Source organism: Chrysemys picta, chromosome 4, assembly GCF_011386835.1.
Source record: "Chrysemys picta bellii isolate R12L10 chromosome 4, ASM1138683v2, whole genome shotgun sequence".
Lineage (NCBI taxonomy): Eukaryota > Metazoa > Chordata > Testudines > Emydidae > Chrysemys > Chrysemys picta.
In genome coordinates this window covers 135046169-135060774 of record NC_088794.1, presented here as the reverse complement: position 1 = coordinate 135060774, position 14606 = coordinate 135046169, and the positions used below count along the sequence as shown (strand labels likewise).

Sequence of the window (14606 nt, the reverse complement as noted above, 5' to 3'; positions counted from 1 at the left end):
ACAGGGGTTTTGTCAGCATAGCTATGTTGGTGAGGAGTGTGGTTTTTTCACACCCCTGTTGGATTCAGCTATGTTGACATAACTTTTAAGTGTAGACCAAGCCTAAGTGTTCTCTTATTAGGATACACTTTGCTCAGATACCATCTCTAAACGTTCAGAGAGAGAGAAACCACCTTTACGGATTGTTTCTGGAATCTACTATCCAAAATCTGGCATTGGCAAAACCACCAAAGATAACAGACTAAGTGATGAAAGGCCCCGTGCATGTATGGTATGGGAATACACGAATGCAGATCAGTCAACTCTAGTGAGAAACATACAGATATAATCACCACTTACTTTGGATAAAGGTTCTGCACCCAGGTGAGGAGGAGATATACGTCCTTATCTCCCAGTTCAAAATCAGCAATCAGCTGCAGCTGAGAAGAGAAATAGCCATGGTAACATTCTGCATATGTGCTGCACACGTTAAACTGAGCATGGTAATGTTGTTTAATGCATTCCACCACTGTTATCATATCCTCTTTCATTGTCCTTCCCATGTGCAGAAAGCAAAGAGCAGTTGTAGACAGGTTCTCAGCAGAGCTAGTGCGCTGGATGTCTTTCATACGATCAGCTACAGACTGCTTCACCGTGTCCATCCAAACCTCCTTCCATTTTCTGGGTCTGTAACTCACGATCTTGTCAGATGGCTTCTCTGACTTGTATTTCTCATCCGCCACCTCCTGCTCTTCTATTGTGTACACGGCATGCCGTAGTAATTTTGGATTAGCTGGCGCTAGGCTTATCGAATTCTTTATGATGCTGAAGACTTTACACTTCAGTAGTTCATAGAGTGATTCCACTACGCTTTGCTCCCTTGACAATTCCGCTTCACTCTTGTCACCTATGTTGTTGTAGAGGGCCCACTCCAGAGCAATCAGCTGTTGATTGGCATTGAAGAATTGGTCACTTTCAAGGTGCTCTCTGATTTGTTCAACTGTCAAAAGAACAACAATATTTGTACCCAACTGCTTTACGACCAAGGCTCAACAAAAATGGCGCCACGATACTACAGCGCATTCAGTTATATACCCCTTTTAATGCTGATTCTTAGACTTCACAGCAAAGCGCCATTCAGATGACTTTTAGAGATCTCTGAATATTCCTGCCAGCTCTCTCACTAGAGATGGCTGTGACTCAGGCTGCGCCAAGGTATTACAAATCCAGGGGTTGGATGTGCTGCCAACTATTTTATGCTAAACTACTAGAGGTTCTACTCAGGGCTTATAGCTAGATAGCTTCAAAACTCAAGTGGGATATCTAGATCTGTTTTTACCCTCTGCCATCCATCTAGCAGTAGACAAGATCCAGGCTACTAAACTGAGCAGTACTTGCATCTTTATAGCAGGAACACAGAAGATTACGGGAAAGCGCACACAAACACACCAAAAGCTCAGCCAGTTGTGTTCTTTATTGTAAGTGTGTGTAAGTGATGGGGAGGAGTGGAAATGAGACAATACATCCTCAGGTCTCACCCGTGTCTGCTTGCTCTTCAAAGATCACACTGGACGGAACAGATGTCAAACCCTTAGTCACCAGAAGGACTACAAATCATTCAAAGTCCATTAATAGCGCCACTGACCAACAGTGAAGGCAATCTGCTCATTCCAGTCATGTCACACCCAATGACATCACTGGGAATTCGACACATGGATCACGGGCATACCAAGACATTGAAGAACGAGCATAAGCAAACAGAATACAACTAAGAAGCTTGGCACGAGAAGTCCTAATATTAGAGAAAAATTTCAAACTGTTGTTGCTCCTGAACTTAGATTTCCGCTAGGATTGTGGAACAGAATGATAGAAACGGTTGGCAAGTACTCAGAATCCAGTGTCCAGCTCTTGGTACTTGCTGTTGTACCAAGAGCTGGACACTAGAACAAAAAACCGCAGGGAAAACTGATTTTTCATCCTATGCCATGCTTGTAGACAAGCCCTCAAGAACAGTGAGCGTGCAGCAAGTTGAGGTATAAATCTCTCCTGCACTAGCCTGCCACACACTTCGTATCCGTGTGAGCCCTGCTGCCGCACACTAAAAATTCCAGGATGTGCTTTAATCGACACTCGTTTGAAAGCGGGGTAAGTCAAAATGCATGTGCATTAAGGAATTTATAGCGCACACTAGCAAGGTCCACACAGACAGACACTTCGTGCACGGCAGGCTAGTGTGGGGTAGATTTACACCCCAGCTCACCACAAACTAAGTGTTCATATAGACAAACTCTGAGACGTTGGCCAGAATACAAATACTTGGTGCTAGCAGGTAAGCATCAAAGTGTCCAATCCTCCTTCAGGCACTATACTCTGGACTGGAGGGGCTGCTATGTTAGAATACCCCTCCCAGTAAAGGGGTATCATTGTCCAGCGCTACATCATCCATTACAGAGGCCTGGCTTTGGGGATGACGTGGTTTCCAGGAACAACTGACAACAACAGGTGGTTTCTAGCTAGCCTCGAGGCCGCATGGATGCTGGAATGGCCAGCAAACCTGCTTGGCCTCCAGACATATATCCTGGTGGTCAGACACACACATATTTTGCCAAGCCTGTTTGTTATCTGTATCAGGGTTGGACATTTACATTGGACATAGACTACACAATACTAATTGCTTAGAAGGAGGAAGGGATAGTCTAGTGGACTTGGGAGACCTTGGTCCAATTCTTGCCTCAGCCACAGACTTCATAAGAAATCTAGTGGAAGTCACTTAATCTGACCTATGCCTCCATTCCTCACCTGTAAAACGGGGATAATACTTCCCTATCCCTGAGGGGCACTGTGGGGATAAAATACACTAATGATTGTGGAGTGGCCATATATGTAGATAGATAGAACTGGCATACTGTACCTGCCAGTGGTTTGTTGTCTGTCACTGCTCCATCCTTTTCTGTTAGATTCGCTATCTTCTGACCACCCCGAAAATTGGAAAAGGCATCTTTTAGTTTTTCCTTTATCCCCCCCTTTTTCCTTTTGGGACTATCTCTGCACTCAGATGAATGAGAACAGCTCCCATTGGCTTCAGTGGAAGGTGCATGTGAGTCTCCAAGAGCAGAATCTTGTCCTTGGCTTTCAGTTTTCATCTGATCTTTTGGCTGGGTCTCTTCCACAGCCGATTCAATAGATACAATATCTGGCTCGGATTCTGATGATGTCGAAGGTTTTCCAGGTGGCTTTACTCCAGTGATGCAGTCCTTAGAAATCTTACCCGTCCCAAAAGGACTGTTGTTGAAAAAGGGCATCATTTTTATCATCTTTTTTTTTTAAGCCTGTAAATTAGAGTAAAGAGTTGTCAGGCCCAAATGCTTGCATAAAAAAAACCCAACACATCAATGGCACAAAGTTGAAGGCCTATTCCTGGAAATGAAAATTGCTACGGTAATCTGCCATTAAACATGTGTGGGCTGCACTGAGCGAGTTAGAGCACACGGCCCAAGAGTGTGTCAGTTAGATAGGACCCAAGACAACATCCTTGTTGACATTAATAACACCGAGGTGGGTGGATGTACTCCTGTGGAACCTGAAAGTGATGATTCAGAACTGTCTTTATTGGAAATCTTCAGGAGTCTGTATAAACACACGTCTTTCTACCAGAGTATGGTGGAAACAAGGAACTCAGTGAGGTTAGTACACACAGTCTGTAATATAGGGACACTGGGGCCCAGTCCTGCACCTAATCTGGGCCTGCTTCTAATCTCTATGAGCACAGAAATGCATGCACATCTGCACTTGATGGTACACGGCAGTTGCCACTGGCACCTTGCACATGCAGTTACCGGATTTGTAAGCGCAATCATAAAAATCAGAAAAGCTAGGTGTGCAAATGCATTTGTTGGGGGAAGTCGGGGATGGGTTTAACTATGCTCTCAATGAAGTCAATAGTAAAACTCTGACTTCAGCCAATGTTGAGAGCTTTTTGAAAATCCCATTTATAATGTTTAGGAGAACCAGGCACGTCCTGGGGAAAAAAATCTTATCAAATAATATTAATGTCTGCAGGGCATGAATTCTCCTGCATTAGCATAATATTTATTACTAGTCTCACTGAAACACCAAAGACCCGGGTCAGAGTTAGGGTCCCTTTGTACTCCATGCTGTCCAAACAAAGCAGGATACATCCCTGCAATGACTGATGCACTGTAGACTATTTTGGTCCCCTTTTCAATATATTCTGGAATGTAAGAACCTCCATTCCAGAAAACCTCTTGGTGCAGCTACAGTATCTAAAAAGATACAGATTGGCTGCTGTCAAATTCCCACACAAATAAACCAAATCTCTAGCTCCCACGCCCTCAGAAGAGATGGGCCTTACATAGCACAAATGCTGACCTCCAGGCACTAGCTTGAAATAGCACGGGAAGCAAATTCAGCTCAAATTTTCTATAGTGAGAGCACCTTCCTATGGCAGGGAAGAGGGAGAGTTTCTTGAGATAGGCAGGCCCCTAACCATATAGGAATTTCCAGTGGTACTGGAATCAGCACTGCAATGTCTGGTACTATAAAATATCCAGTACTTGAAAAATCCACTCCCTATTGGTGCATTCTCTGGTGAATGAGGGACAAAAGCCATCAGCTTTTGGTACAGCACCTAGCACAGTAGGGTCCTTGTCCCTGACTGGGGCTCCTAGACATTACTGCAATACAAATAATAATTTAAAATAACAAAACCCAAACCAATGCTAAGTTTCTAGCCCTTGCTGCCAACACCACTCTTTGGCTCTCGTGCAGGTCACATCTAATGCATGGCTATATGCAGACTGGCCACTCTTCAGCATCTGCTGTGAAACTGTAGCATCAGAACAGTGGGCAGCTGCCTGGTTAGAAGTGGGGGAAGAATTTGGCTATGACCACACCCTTAACAAATGAACTTATAATATCAAGCCCTTCAAATGCTCTTCTTCAGTTTACGCTGTAAGATTTAGGGCCATGTACTAGGCTATATGCTTGATCACCCCCCTACGTGCAGCTTCCATTGATACAAGCACTGACGTGTAGAGACGTCCATTGGAAGACTATGGATCTCTGGATTCTGATTACTGACATTGTCATCATCCAAAAACAACGACTCTAGAATGTCAAGTTGATTGCTGCGACTGTATGAATGACTCACAGGCACTTGGGAAAGGGCAGCTTTACATCATTCGGTTTTACATAGGAGTATTGCCTCCCTGCTTTGATCTATGGGGTGAGATTCAGGATTTGGAAGAAATAATGCCGGTTGCTTTTAGAGAATGCAAGAAACGTGATAATTTTATTAATGAAAAAACCTGTTGGCTATATTCAGTGCCACTGTCAGTCTACACATGCAGAAATCAACTCAAGATAATTGGCTTATGAAAATTACCAGGCACACCTTGTTTAACAGGTTCATTTATTTGCAAGTGACCACAAAGGTTTGCTAAAAGTTAAAACCTGGTGAGCAGCATTCCAAATTAATAGGAATAAGTGGATGACTCTGGGAAATCCTAGGGGCAGGTGTGCCGATTCTTCTGCCAGCAGGAATGTCACCACAATGGCCAGAAACAGAGGATTAGAATGGGAGTTCTTTCAAACCAGCCTTCATGGCAGTTGTGGCATCGCTCACACAAGAAGAGAAAATGGGAGGTCGAAGATGCTCAGGCTCTTAAGGATGTTGTCATGATCGCTAATGTAATACTAATGATGACTTTAAACAATGGATACAATTTCCCCTTCTGGAATCTTACAAAAGAAATTTGGGGATTTTTTTTGGGGGGGGGGGAATAATCATTGCAATTCACTATTGCTAGACTCAATAAGGTACATCAACTCCAATTTTATGCATCCGAAGAAGTGGGCTGTAGTCCACAAAAGCTTATGCTCTAATAAATTTGTTAGTCTCTAAGGTGCCACAAGTACTCCTGTTCTTCTTTTTGCGGATACAGACTAACACGGCTGTTACTCTGAAACTTCCAATTTTATGAATCTTATGATGTAAAACATCTTCCTCTTTTATTTGTCATTTATTTCAAAGGATGCCATTGTAATAGAGAATCTAGACAGATGCCCAGTGGTTATATTATCACAAGGCTATTGTCCTAATCTGTGTTTTCCAGAACAAAGACTTCTTTATATCTAGCTCTGCTGGGCCAAATTAATACCTCCTACGAGATCAGGAACAAATATGGTGTGTGTGTGTGTGTGTGTGTGTGTGTGTGTGTGTGTACACACATCTGGAAAACACAGATTACGACAATAGCCTTGTAATAATATAACACACACACACACACCATATTTGTTCCTGATCTCATAGGAGGTATTACACACACAAGTGTATTTTCTGTTTGTTCAACGGCAGAATTAGTTAGGAATAACCTCACTTCCATCTGCACTCCAAGCAAGCTGTCCTCTTGTTCTAAATGGAAAAAGACATTTCTCCATTTGCTGTCCTCAAAGGTGACATGCAAATAAAAAAAAATGGGCTTATGCTTTTATTGTTTTGATGAAGACTTGAAAGGTAGGTTTTGAAGAGAATTGTACCTGTTTTGACAACAACAAACCTTGCTCTTGTCTGCCTCGGAAAACTCTGAGGATTGGAGAACTAGCAAAATGACAGTATAAGGCTAGAGAGGGAAATGTGAGAGGGGTTTGTAGTCAGAATGACTAAAGCTTTGTTTGTATAACATATTTAACGTCAATGACAAATCAGCATTTTGGATAAAGGATGGGCTTGTGAAAACATCATTTAGCACATCTCCACTCCTTCAATTAAAGGGCTTGGTCTAACATGTTTATTGTCAGATCATTCAGCAAGTCCTCCAGAGAGGCCAGACTTGACATTCCTGATGTTTCTAAGGTTAAAAAGAGCAAAATTTAAAAACCGAATCGACAAATAATAAACAAACATAAAAGGGCACAAGTCCAAGTTCAAAACCAAAACAATGGAGAGTCCTAGGGCTCCAGCCTTCTATCCCAGAGGGCTGCATTTCAGCAGTGAGTGACAATCCCTGTAGTTATATGGTTTATTCTGTACAGATTGTAAATGGCTAGATGATTATTGCAAAAGTAATTAAATATCAGGAACTAGGTTTACCCCAAACCTGTAAATACTGCTTAGTGCTAGGGGGCACAGTCAATTATGTTTGACTCTTTCACTAGTCCCAGTAGTTATCTAAACATGAAACTCTTAGCGGTTTTGCATTAATTTATGCTGCCGGAATCCCCAAGGTATCTCAGCCACCTGGGCTAACTTGGAATGCAGGCGACTCCACTCTCCCCTACCCCAGGCTAAACAGACAAGCCAAGAGCCTCTGAACTCTTCACCTGCTTCTCCGCTGTAATTTGGTTTTCCCTGCTCAGTAAATACAGCACCACAGCTACACTTCACCTGACTGCACTTTCCCAAAGGGAAGCTGTGTAAATTAATGGCCATATCACTAGACTAGGCATTAGGAGACTTGGATTCTGTTCCTGGCTCTGCCACTGGTTTGCTGGGAACTTGGGGAAAGTCAGTTCTCCTCCCTGTATCTCAGTTTCCCTCTTTAGCAAAGCAGTTAGAGATCCACTGCTGAAAAGCATTGTATAACAGCTAGGTGGCATTTGATGTTATTAAAGCTCCTCTTGGCTAAAGCCAGTGAGCTGCAGAAGTTCTGCAGCACTGAATCATTTCCCAGAAATGGAGCAAACTCCTCTCCCAGCCCAGGAATCAGCAATTGCTGCCACTTCCCTTAGAAGTATGCAATCTAGATAGAGTCCGCTTCATTGGTAACAGAGTTCTCCAAGTGGCACCATTTCAAAAGGTGCCCCAGTGATGTGTGGAAACATCCATGGGCACAATTATTTCTGACTTGGTCCATCATAGCCAGAATCACAGTCGGGAGCGTACATGGAGCCCTCTGCCATTCCATATTAAGTAACAATAAGGTTAGAATCAATATTGCTATTGACTGGTGTTAGTGGTTGGATTCTCTGGATTGTGCAAATAGCTTTGTGTTCCTCAGAATTCCCAACTCCTGAAAAGTTGCAACATTGAGGTTTTGGGGAGTGGGAGAGGTGTGGTGTGGTGTGGAGGGCAGGGGAAATGCTTGAAATAAATCTCGGATGACAGACTCTGAAGATCTGGACACCACACGGAAAGGGCTCTTACCACTTTTAGCTTGCAAACACACACACACACACACACACACACACACACACACACACACACACACACACACACACACACCCTTCAGAGAACTAGTAATCTGTCTCTTGCCATATGGATATTTTAGCACATTTATTTAGGCAAACCAGAAAATGGGCTTAGTAAGCAGGAAAATAAGCCTACTAGATTTGTTTTCTTATAAAATTCTTTGCTGGCTTTCTCCCCTTCTTATTTCCTATCCTCCCCCCCTCCCCCATTGGAGCCTGCAAGTATTGTCAGGAATTTGTCTTATTTTCTTGTTTACTTCCAGCCTATTGATGATACAGGCTTGATGATATTTATGGATCTTTGTTGTTTCAGGAATTCTATTTACCTCTATTCTACAGGAGTTCAGAAAATCAAGATAAGTTACTCAGCAGAGTTTACTGTTGTATCTACATTTTCCTTTACAGTTATGACTTCAATGAATTCATGTCAAGGGCTGGTGCAAAAACTGAATAATGACCAATGTAACTAAATCAGTAGAAAATCAGTTACAGTTAAATGAGTGCAGTCCCCTAGTGTGGGTGCAGTTACTAGTACAAGAGTGTTTATACAAGTATAGCTTGTTTTCCTTCAAACCAGCTTAGGTCTTGTCTACATGAGAAAGTTGCACCAGTTTAACTGTATTAAGCCCTCTCTTGTGGGTTGGCTTGGGCATTACTTTCCCAGTGCCTCTAACCTTACCATATTTATCAAATCCATATTGCTACACTCTGGGCTTTAAAAGAGACATCATCAGCCTTAGCATCTTTCTGTCTGAAATGTGTCTGAGACAAGGTAGGTAAAGTAATATCTTTTATTGGACCAACAAGATGTATTACCTCACTTACCTTGTCTCTCTCATATCCTGGGACCAACACGTCTACAACAACACTGCAGACAACTCTGACACGTTTCACATACAAGTGCCACATGACACTTGCAGAAGAATTCAGCATGTTGGGTTCTGAGCTCTTTTGAAAAGCTGCCTACCAACTTTCCGTTCCGTTGCAACAAAGGTTGGATTTTCAAAAAGACTCAACATTGGCCTGACTCTGCTTTCACTGAACTCAAAATCAGTTTTGCCATGAATTCTATTGGGAGCAGAGTCCAACTAATGCTGAGCATTTTTGAAAATCCCATGCAATTTGCTTCCTTTTGTGCGTATGACAGCACTTTGTGTATAGTCAGTTTCACTTTCCCCCCTACAATATAACCACTTAGATCATGGTCTACACTGCAGCTGGGAGTGACCCTCCCAGCCCCGGTAGATAGATGGGGACTAGTGGGGTTTGAGCTAGTGGAACACTGACAGACCCCGGTTATCGGTGGGCAGGATCAAACTGGGGACTTCTGGAGCTTAGTGCATGAGCCTCTACCGCATGAGCTAAAAGCCAACTGGCTCTTAGCAAAGGCTGTAGAGCAGGCTCATTTAACTCTCTCTCTAAGTGGTCTCGGTGCCACTAGATGGGACAGAACACCACACCCAGGAAGTGTGTGGGTTACACTAGCACACTCGAAACAGCAGCGTGCATGTTGTGCTTCTGGCACAGACTCACGCTAGCCACCCACACTCAGAGCCAGGGGCTTGAGAGCCCGTGCTGCTGCCTAAACTGCAATAGCCACAGTTACTTTTAGCGTGCTAGCTTAAGTCCTGCTAATGTGCATCTGTCTACCTGTGCTCGGAGGCTCGCTGACTGCTGCAGTGTGGACAGGTCCCGATCTCACAAACATTTACACCTGTAAGTTTTAGCATGCAAGTATTCCTAGCGACTTTCAATGAATGGGGCTCCATAGAGGGATAGGGGTCTGTTTGCCTCTGTGTAACCCCCTGGAGAGCGTGTGTTACGGGTCCCCAAATCTGCTGATCCACAGAGGATGTGAGTACAGCTGGGTGACATTTTTTTCCAGCGACTAATACATTTACTGAAAAATGCAGTTTGGGGGCAACCCAAACTATTTGAAAATTCAGATCAAACTCAGCAAATAGTTTCAACTGAATTAAAAACTGAGGGGGGGGGGAGAGAATAAAAAGTTGAAATGGTTCATTTCAACACTTTTTCACTGAAGCGACATTTGGGAATGACCGTTTGCTTAGAAACAGAAAAATTGAAACATCCAGTTTTGATATGAAATAAACCTAATCTCCCCCCCCCCCCGCTCCACCCCCATGATTTTTTGGCTCCACAACCAAACCAAAAATCACTTATCTGCTCAGCTCCAGTTAGGAATCTTTAGCTCTGGAAGTCCCCAGATCATTTCCTGAGGTGTCAGCCAAAATGGCAGCTGTCACAGCCACATCTCACTGCAGAACTGGAGCTTGTGGGTAAAGTTCTCAAAGTGCTTAAGTCCTATTTTCAAAAGTGACTCAGGCAGTTAGGAGAGCAAGTCCCAATGATTTGGGCTCCTAAATCACCTCTGAAAATAGAACTTAAGCGCTTTTGAAAATTTTCCCCTATGTGACTAAGGCATCTAAGTCATTTTCTCTTGTTAATGAGGATTTTTCAAAAAACATTGGGGAGAAAAATTTAAAAAAAAAAATCATAAAACCTACCAGGGGACTCGGGAAAGTGTAGTAGCTGAAATTTCTTTCACCTCCCTTTGAAACTAGGTTTCAAGTTGGTTTAAATTTAAACAATTCTCTCTCTTGCTATCACAGCCAGAGAAATTAGCATCTTGAGAATCTAGGACTCCATTTCAACACAGTCTTCCAAGGGCCAAATTGTGCTCTCAGACCTGAACACAAATCCATGGACATTAGTGGGACCGGCACATGTATATCAGTGAGCTTAATCTGGCCCCAGGATATTAGACAACTGTCTAGCTGTTTAAAAACTGGTTCCTGTAATGGATTTACTTTGTGTGCCTGCCAAAACTCTCATTACTATATTTAAATAAATACCAGTGTGTGTGCAGAAGGTAAATTATTATTCATTTTATTTTTCCCCACACACCGTTTTCCTAGTGTATCTGTATGACATTCCTTCAGTACTGTAGTTAGAAACATTGTCTAAACTTATTAAAAGATGTAAACAAAGAGAATGCGAGAAGGATACAGGCAACTTAACAGTTCTAACAATACTTTGTACTTATAAGGCATCTTCCTTGCCAGGATGGCTCAGCCTGTTGCGAAAAAAAATTAGCTCTAGGAAGCAGCTATTATCCCTGTTTTACCAACGAGGAAAGTGAAGCACCGAAATTAAGGGGCAGATTTTCAAAAGAGCTTGACTCCCAGTTGGTCAGTTATATGAAGAGGCCAGACTTTCAAAAGAGCTGAGCTCTTAATTGAGAATCCCAGAGGAGCTGCTGGGTGATGAGTATTTCTTAACATCTGACCATAAAATGTGAGCCCCATTTCTCCATGGGCACAATGGAAACAGAACCAGATGTGATTTTCAGCCATATGCTTTAATCACAGCCCTCTCTGCAACAGCATCAAGGAGAAGCCCTCTATACAAACGTTAAGAAGATAGTTAACTCTGGAGTTGAAAACATCATACACTTAACTGCCCTGATAGCTGATGAAGGGATCACTTCCTAGGTATATGGTGCGATTCCACAAGGTAGGAGATGTTGGGGTGAGGTGAGCTCTCCAAGTAGAGTGATTCCAGGATGGGAATTACCTTTGCACCTTCAAAAGGGGGCTAAAACATCAGGGGGTAGGTTCAAGATGTTGCTGTATGTCCAGCAGTATACAGCAATACCGTAACTGGCCGTTGTGGTTAAAAACTGGCAGAATCCAGGCACCAGATGTCTTTCCAATGTTATTGGGCTGGGATGTGTCAGGGCAGGACCAGTCTAGATTTTTGTAGTGAAGTAGGAGGAACTGTTTTCTCCCTAGCATGATTTGGGAGTTGGGACCCAAACTGCTAAAATCCAGCTGGAGCTCCATGTTGGATCCCTGGTTTTGCAGCACTTTTCTCTGGAATTTTTGGTGCTGGAGGAGCAGCTACAGGTGTACTCTGTCATGGAATTTAGGGGGTGAATACCAAAAATAGGATGGATCTAGGAAGACAGAACTGGGTTTGTGTAATACTGCTGCAGTGGGATTCATGGGGGTTGGTGATTTTTCAGTGCCCCAGGACCAGCTATCCGTGTTAAGCTTTAAAATTTGGGAGCTTGGGGCCAAAATCTGAACAGGATCCACCAGACTCCAGGGGCCAGATCCAGGATTCGTGCTGCGTGGGCTGGGCTTTTGTGATATAGTGGGTGGGCGCAGTTAGGTTCGGTCTCTATTTCAAGGGGACAAAAACTGGCAGGTTCCAGGGAGATCCAGGGTTTAGCGCAGGCAACCTAAGGCACACATGCCAAAAGGCGGCACGCGAGCTGATTTTCAGTGGCACTCACACACTGCCCAGGTCCTGGCTACCAGTCCCGGAAGGAGGGGGGGGCATTTTAGTTTAATTTTAAATGAAGCTTCTTAAACATTTTAAAAACTTTATTTACTTTACATACAATAGTTTAGTTATATATTATAGACTTCTAGAAAGAGACCTTCTAAAAACGTTAAAATGTATTACCGGCACACGAAACCTTCAATCAGAGTGAATAAATGAAGACTCCGCACACCACTTCTGAAAGGTTGCCGACCCCTGGTTTAGCGTTTGTCTGCAGTGGATTCCCTACTCCCGTCACAAGCCCTTCAGCAGGGGCAGGCTCGAGGGGGGAGCGGAAGAGTGGGGCACCCGGGGAAAAGACACCGACCCCACTAGTGGGGGGGGGGCAGGTCAGCTGCAAGGCACAAGAAGTTGGGGGTGACTTACTCTGTCGTGCAGTCCCAGCCTGGCTTGCGCTCGCTCCTGTTGCAGGTGACTCAGCTCCACTGCCGCAGGAGGCGCTCGGTGCCGCGGCTATATAGCGAGCAGCGCAGGGGGGGCGGGGGGCGGAGGGCGGCCACTGGGGAACTCCGCCCGCGGTTGGGCCCGAGAAGGGGGCTGCGGAAAGGGGGGAGCCCGGAATTCCCCCGCGCCTGGGAGCGGGGGCTCGCGGGGCAGAGGCGAGGAGGTGGGGCTACGGCACAGCTGCTGCCCCCATGGCAGGAGCAGGGCTGGGCTCCGACGGCTGCCTGAAGCTCTCATCCTCAATGAGAGGCACCCGAGCATAATACCCAGGAGGGGACCTGGCAAAACTGATTGGTCAATAATCCCCGTGACGTCACAGCCGCGGATTGTCCAAAGCGGAATTCTGATTGACCGACTGGGCAATTTATTGCGATGTCATAGTCACAAGGCTGTCATCGCTCCGTGTAAATTCCCATTCAAGACACAGTCTAAGATGGCCTGAGCTCCTTCATCCCTGCTTTGCTAGGTGCCTGTTAGGAGCGTGTCCTTGATCTGCTGTATCCCTTTGGGAGGATTCCATCTCCTGTTCCAGCATTGGCCTCCCTTTCTCCATGGCTCCCTCCCCAAATAGTTACATAGTAACTTAAAACAAAAGAACCTTCGCCCCCGCAAAAGGAACATGGTCCACACCCACAGGCTGGTCTCATGCCCTTCTGTGCTTTCTCTTGGGAAATGCTGATTCCGCTCAAATCACCAGGGTTCACAGTTGCTGGGTAAGTGGTTTCCCGGTGCCCTCAACTGCCTGCCATTGCCACCAAGGGAGCCAGTGGAAAATTTTCAAAACATTCAATGGCATTTTTTGTTCATCCGGTTCCATGTAAAATAGCACATTAAAGGTTTCAGAAATAAGAAATCTTCCCTGGGATGAAAATCCCAGTGCTGCACCAGTCTAAAACTAACCCATCTATGTAGAAAGCTTAATGATTTGGGGTCATCCCCACCCCCATCCCCAGTGTAAATGACTCCCCACTGCCTCAGCCTCAGGATTCTGCATTGTTGGGATAAATAAGCTTCAATAGGTGGCACCAAATTTGTACAGAAGAACATAAGAATGGGTCAGACCAATGATCCATCGAACCCACTATCCTGTCACCCAACGGTGGCCAATGCCAGATGCTTCAGAGGGGATGAACAGAACAGAGCAATTATCGAGAGATCCATCTCCTATTGTCTAGTCCCAGTTTCTTGCAATAGAGGCTAGGGACATCCAGAGCATGGGGTTGCATCCTTGACCATCTTGGCTAATAGTCATTCATGGACCTATCCTCCAAATGTAGGTGGGCACGTTCCTTGTGTGGAATGTAGGTTACTTTAGGACTAAAGGAGGTACAGCTGAGAGGTGGCTGAAGGTATATTAAGCCCCATAGGAGCAACAAGTGGGGGAAAGGCAGATGGGTGCTCAAGGGGATTAATAACATCCATTTGTTGCTTTTCTGCTTTCCTAAGCACCAACCCAATTGGGGACTTCTTGAAGTGGGGAAGACCTGGAGCCCCAGTGCTCTGTCCATTGGCCTTGCTTGATCCTCTGGCCCTGCCAGATGGTGTCTCCTGCTGTTTCACACCTCTGTCTGTCCTGTTCTACATGCACGAAGCAGGAGATGGAG

At 44.6% G+C, this 14606-nt stretch overlaps 1 protein-coding gene across 1 annotated transcript in view; it reads right to left on the bottom strand.

Moving 5' to 3' along the window:
* Positions 1-13271, bottom strand: part of TNFAIP2 (TNF alpha induced protein 2) — a 31305-nt gene extending 18034 nt beyond the window's left edge. Inside the window, exons 1-3 of the mRNA XM_005285847.5 lie at positions 12925-13271; positions 2891-3308; positions 340-979 (exon numbers count right to left, since the gene is read on the bottom strand). Coding sequence (XP_005285904.2) covers positions 340-979; positions 2891-3293 — 1043 coding nt within the window. The 5' untranslated portion in view covers positions 3294-3308; positions 12925-13271. The remainder of the gene's footprint in view (positions 1-339; positions 980-2890; positions 3309-12924) is intronic.
* Positions 13272-14606: the final 1335 nt, after the last annotated feature.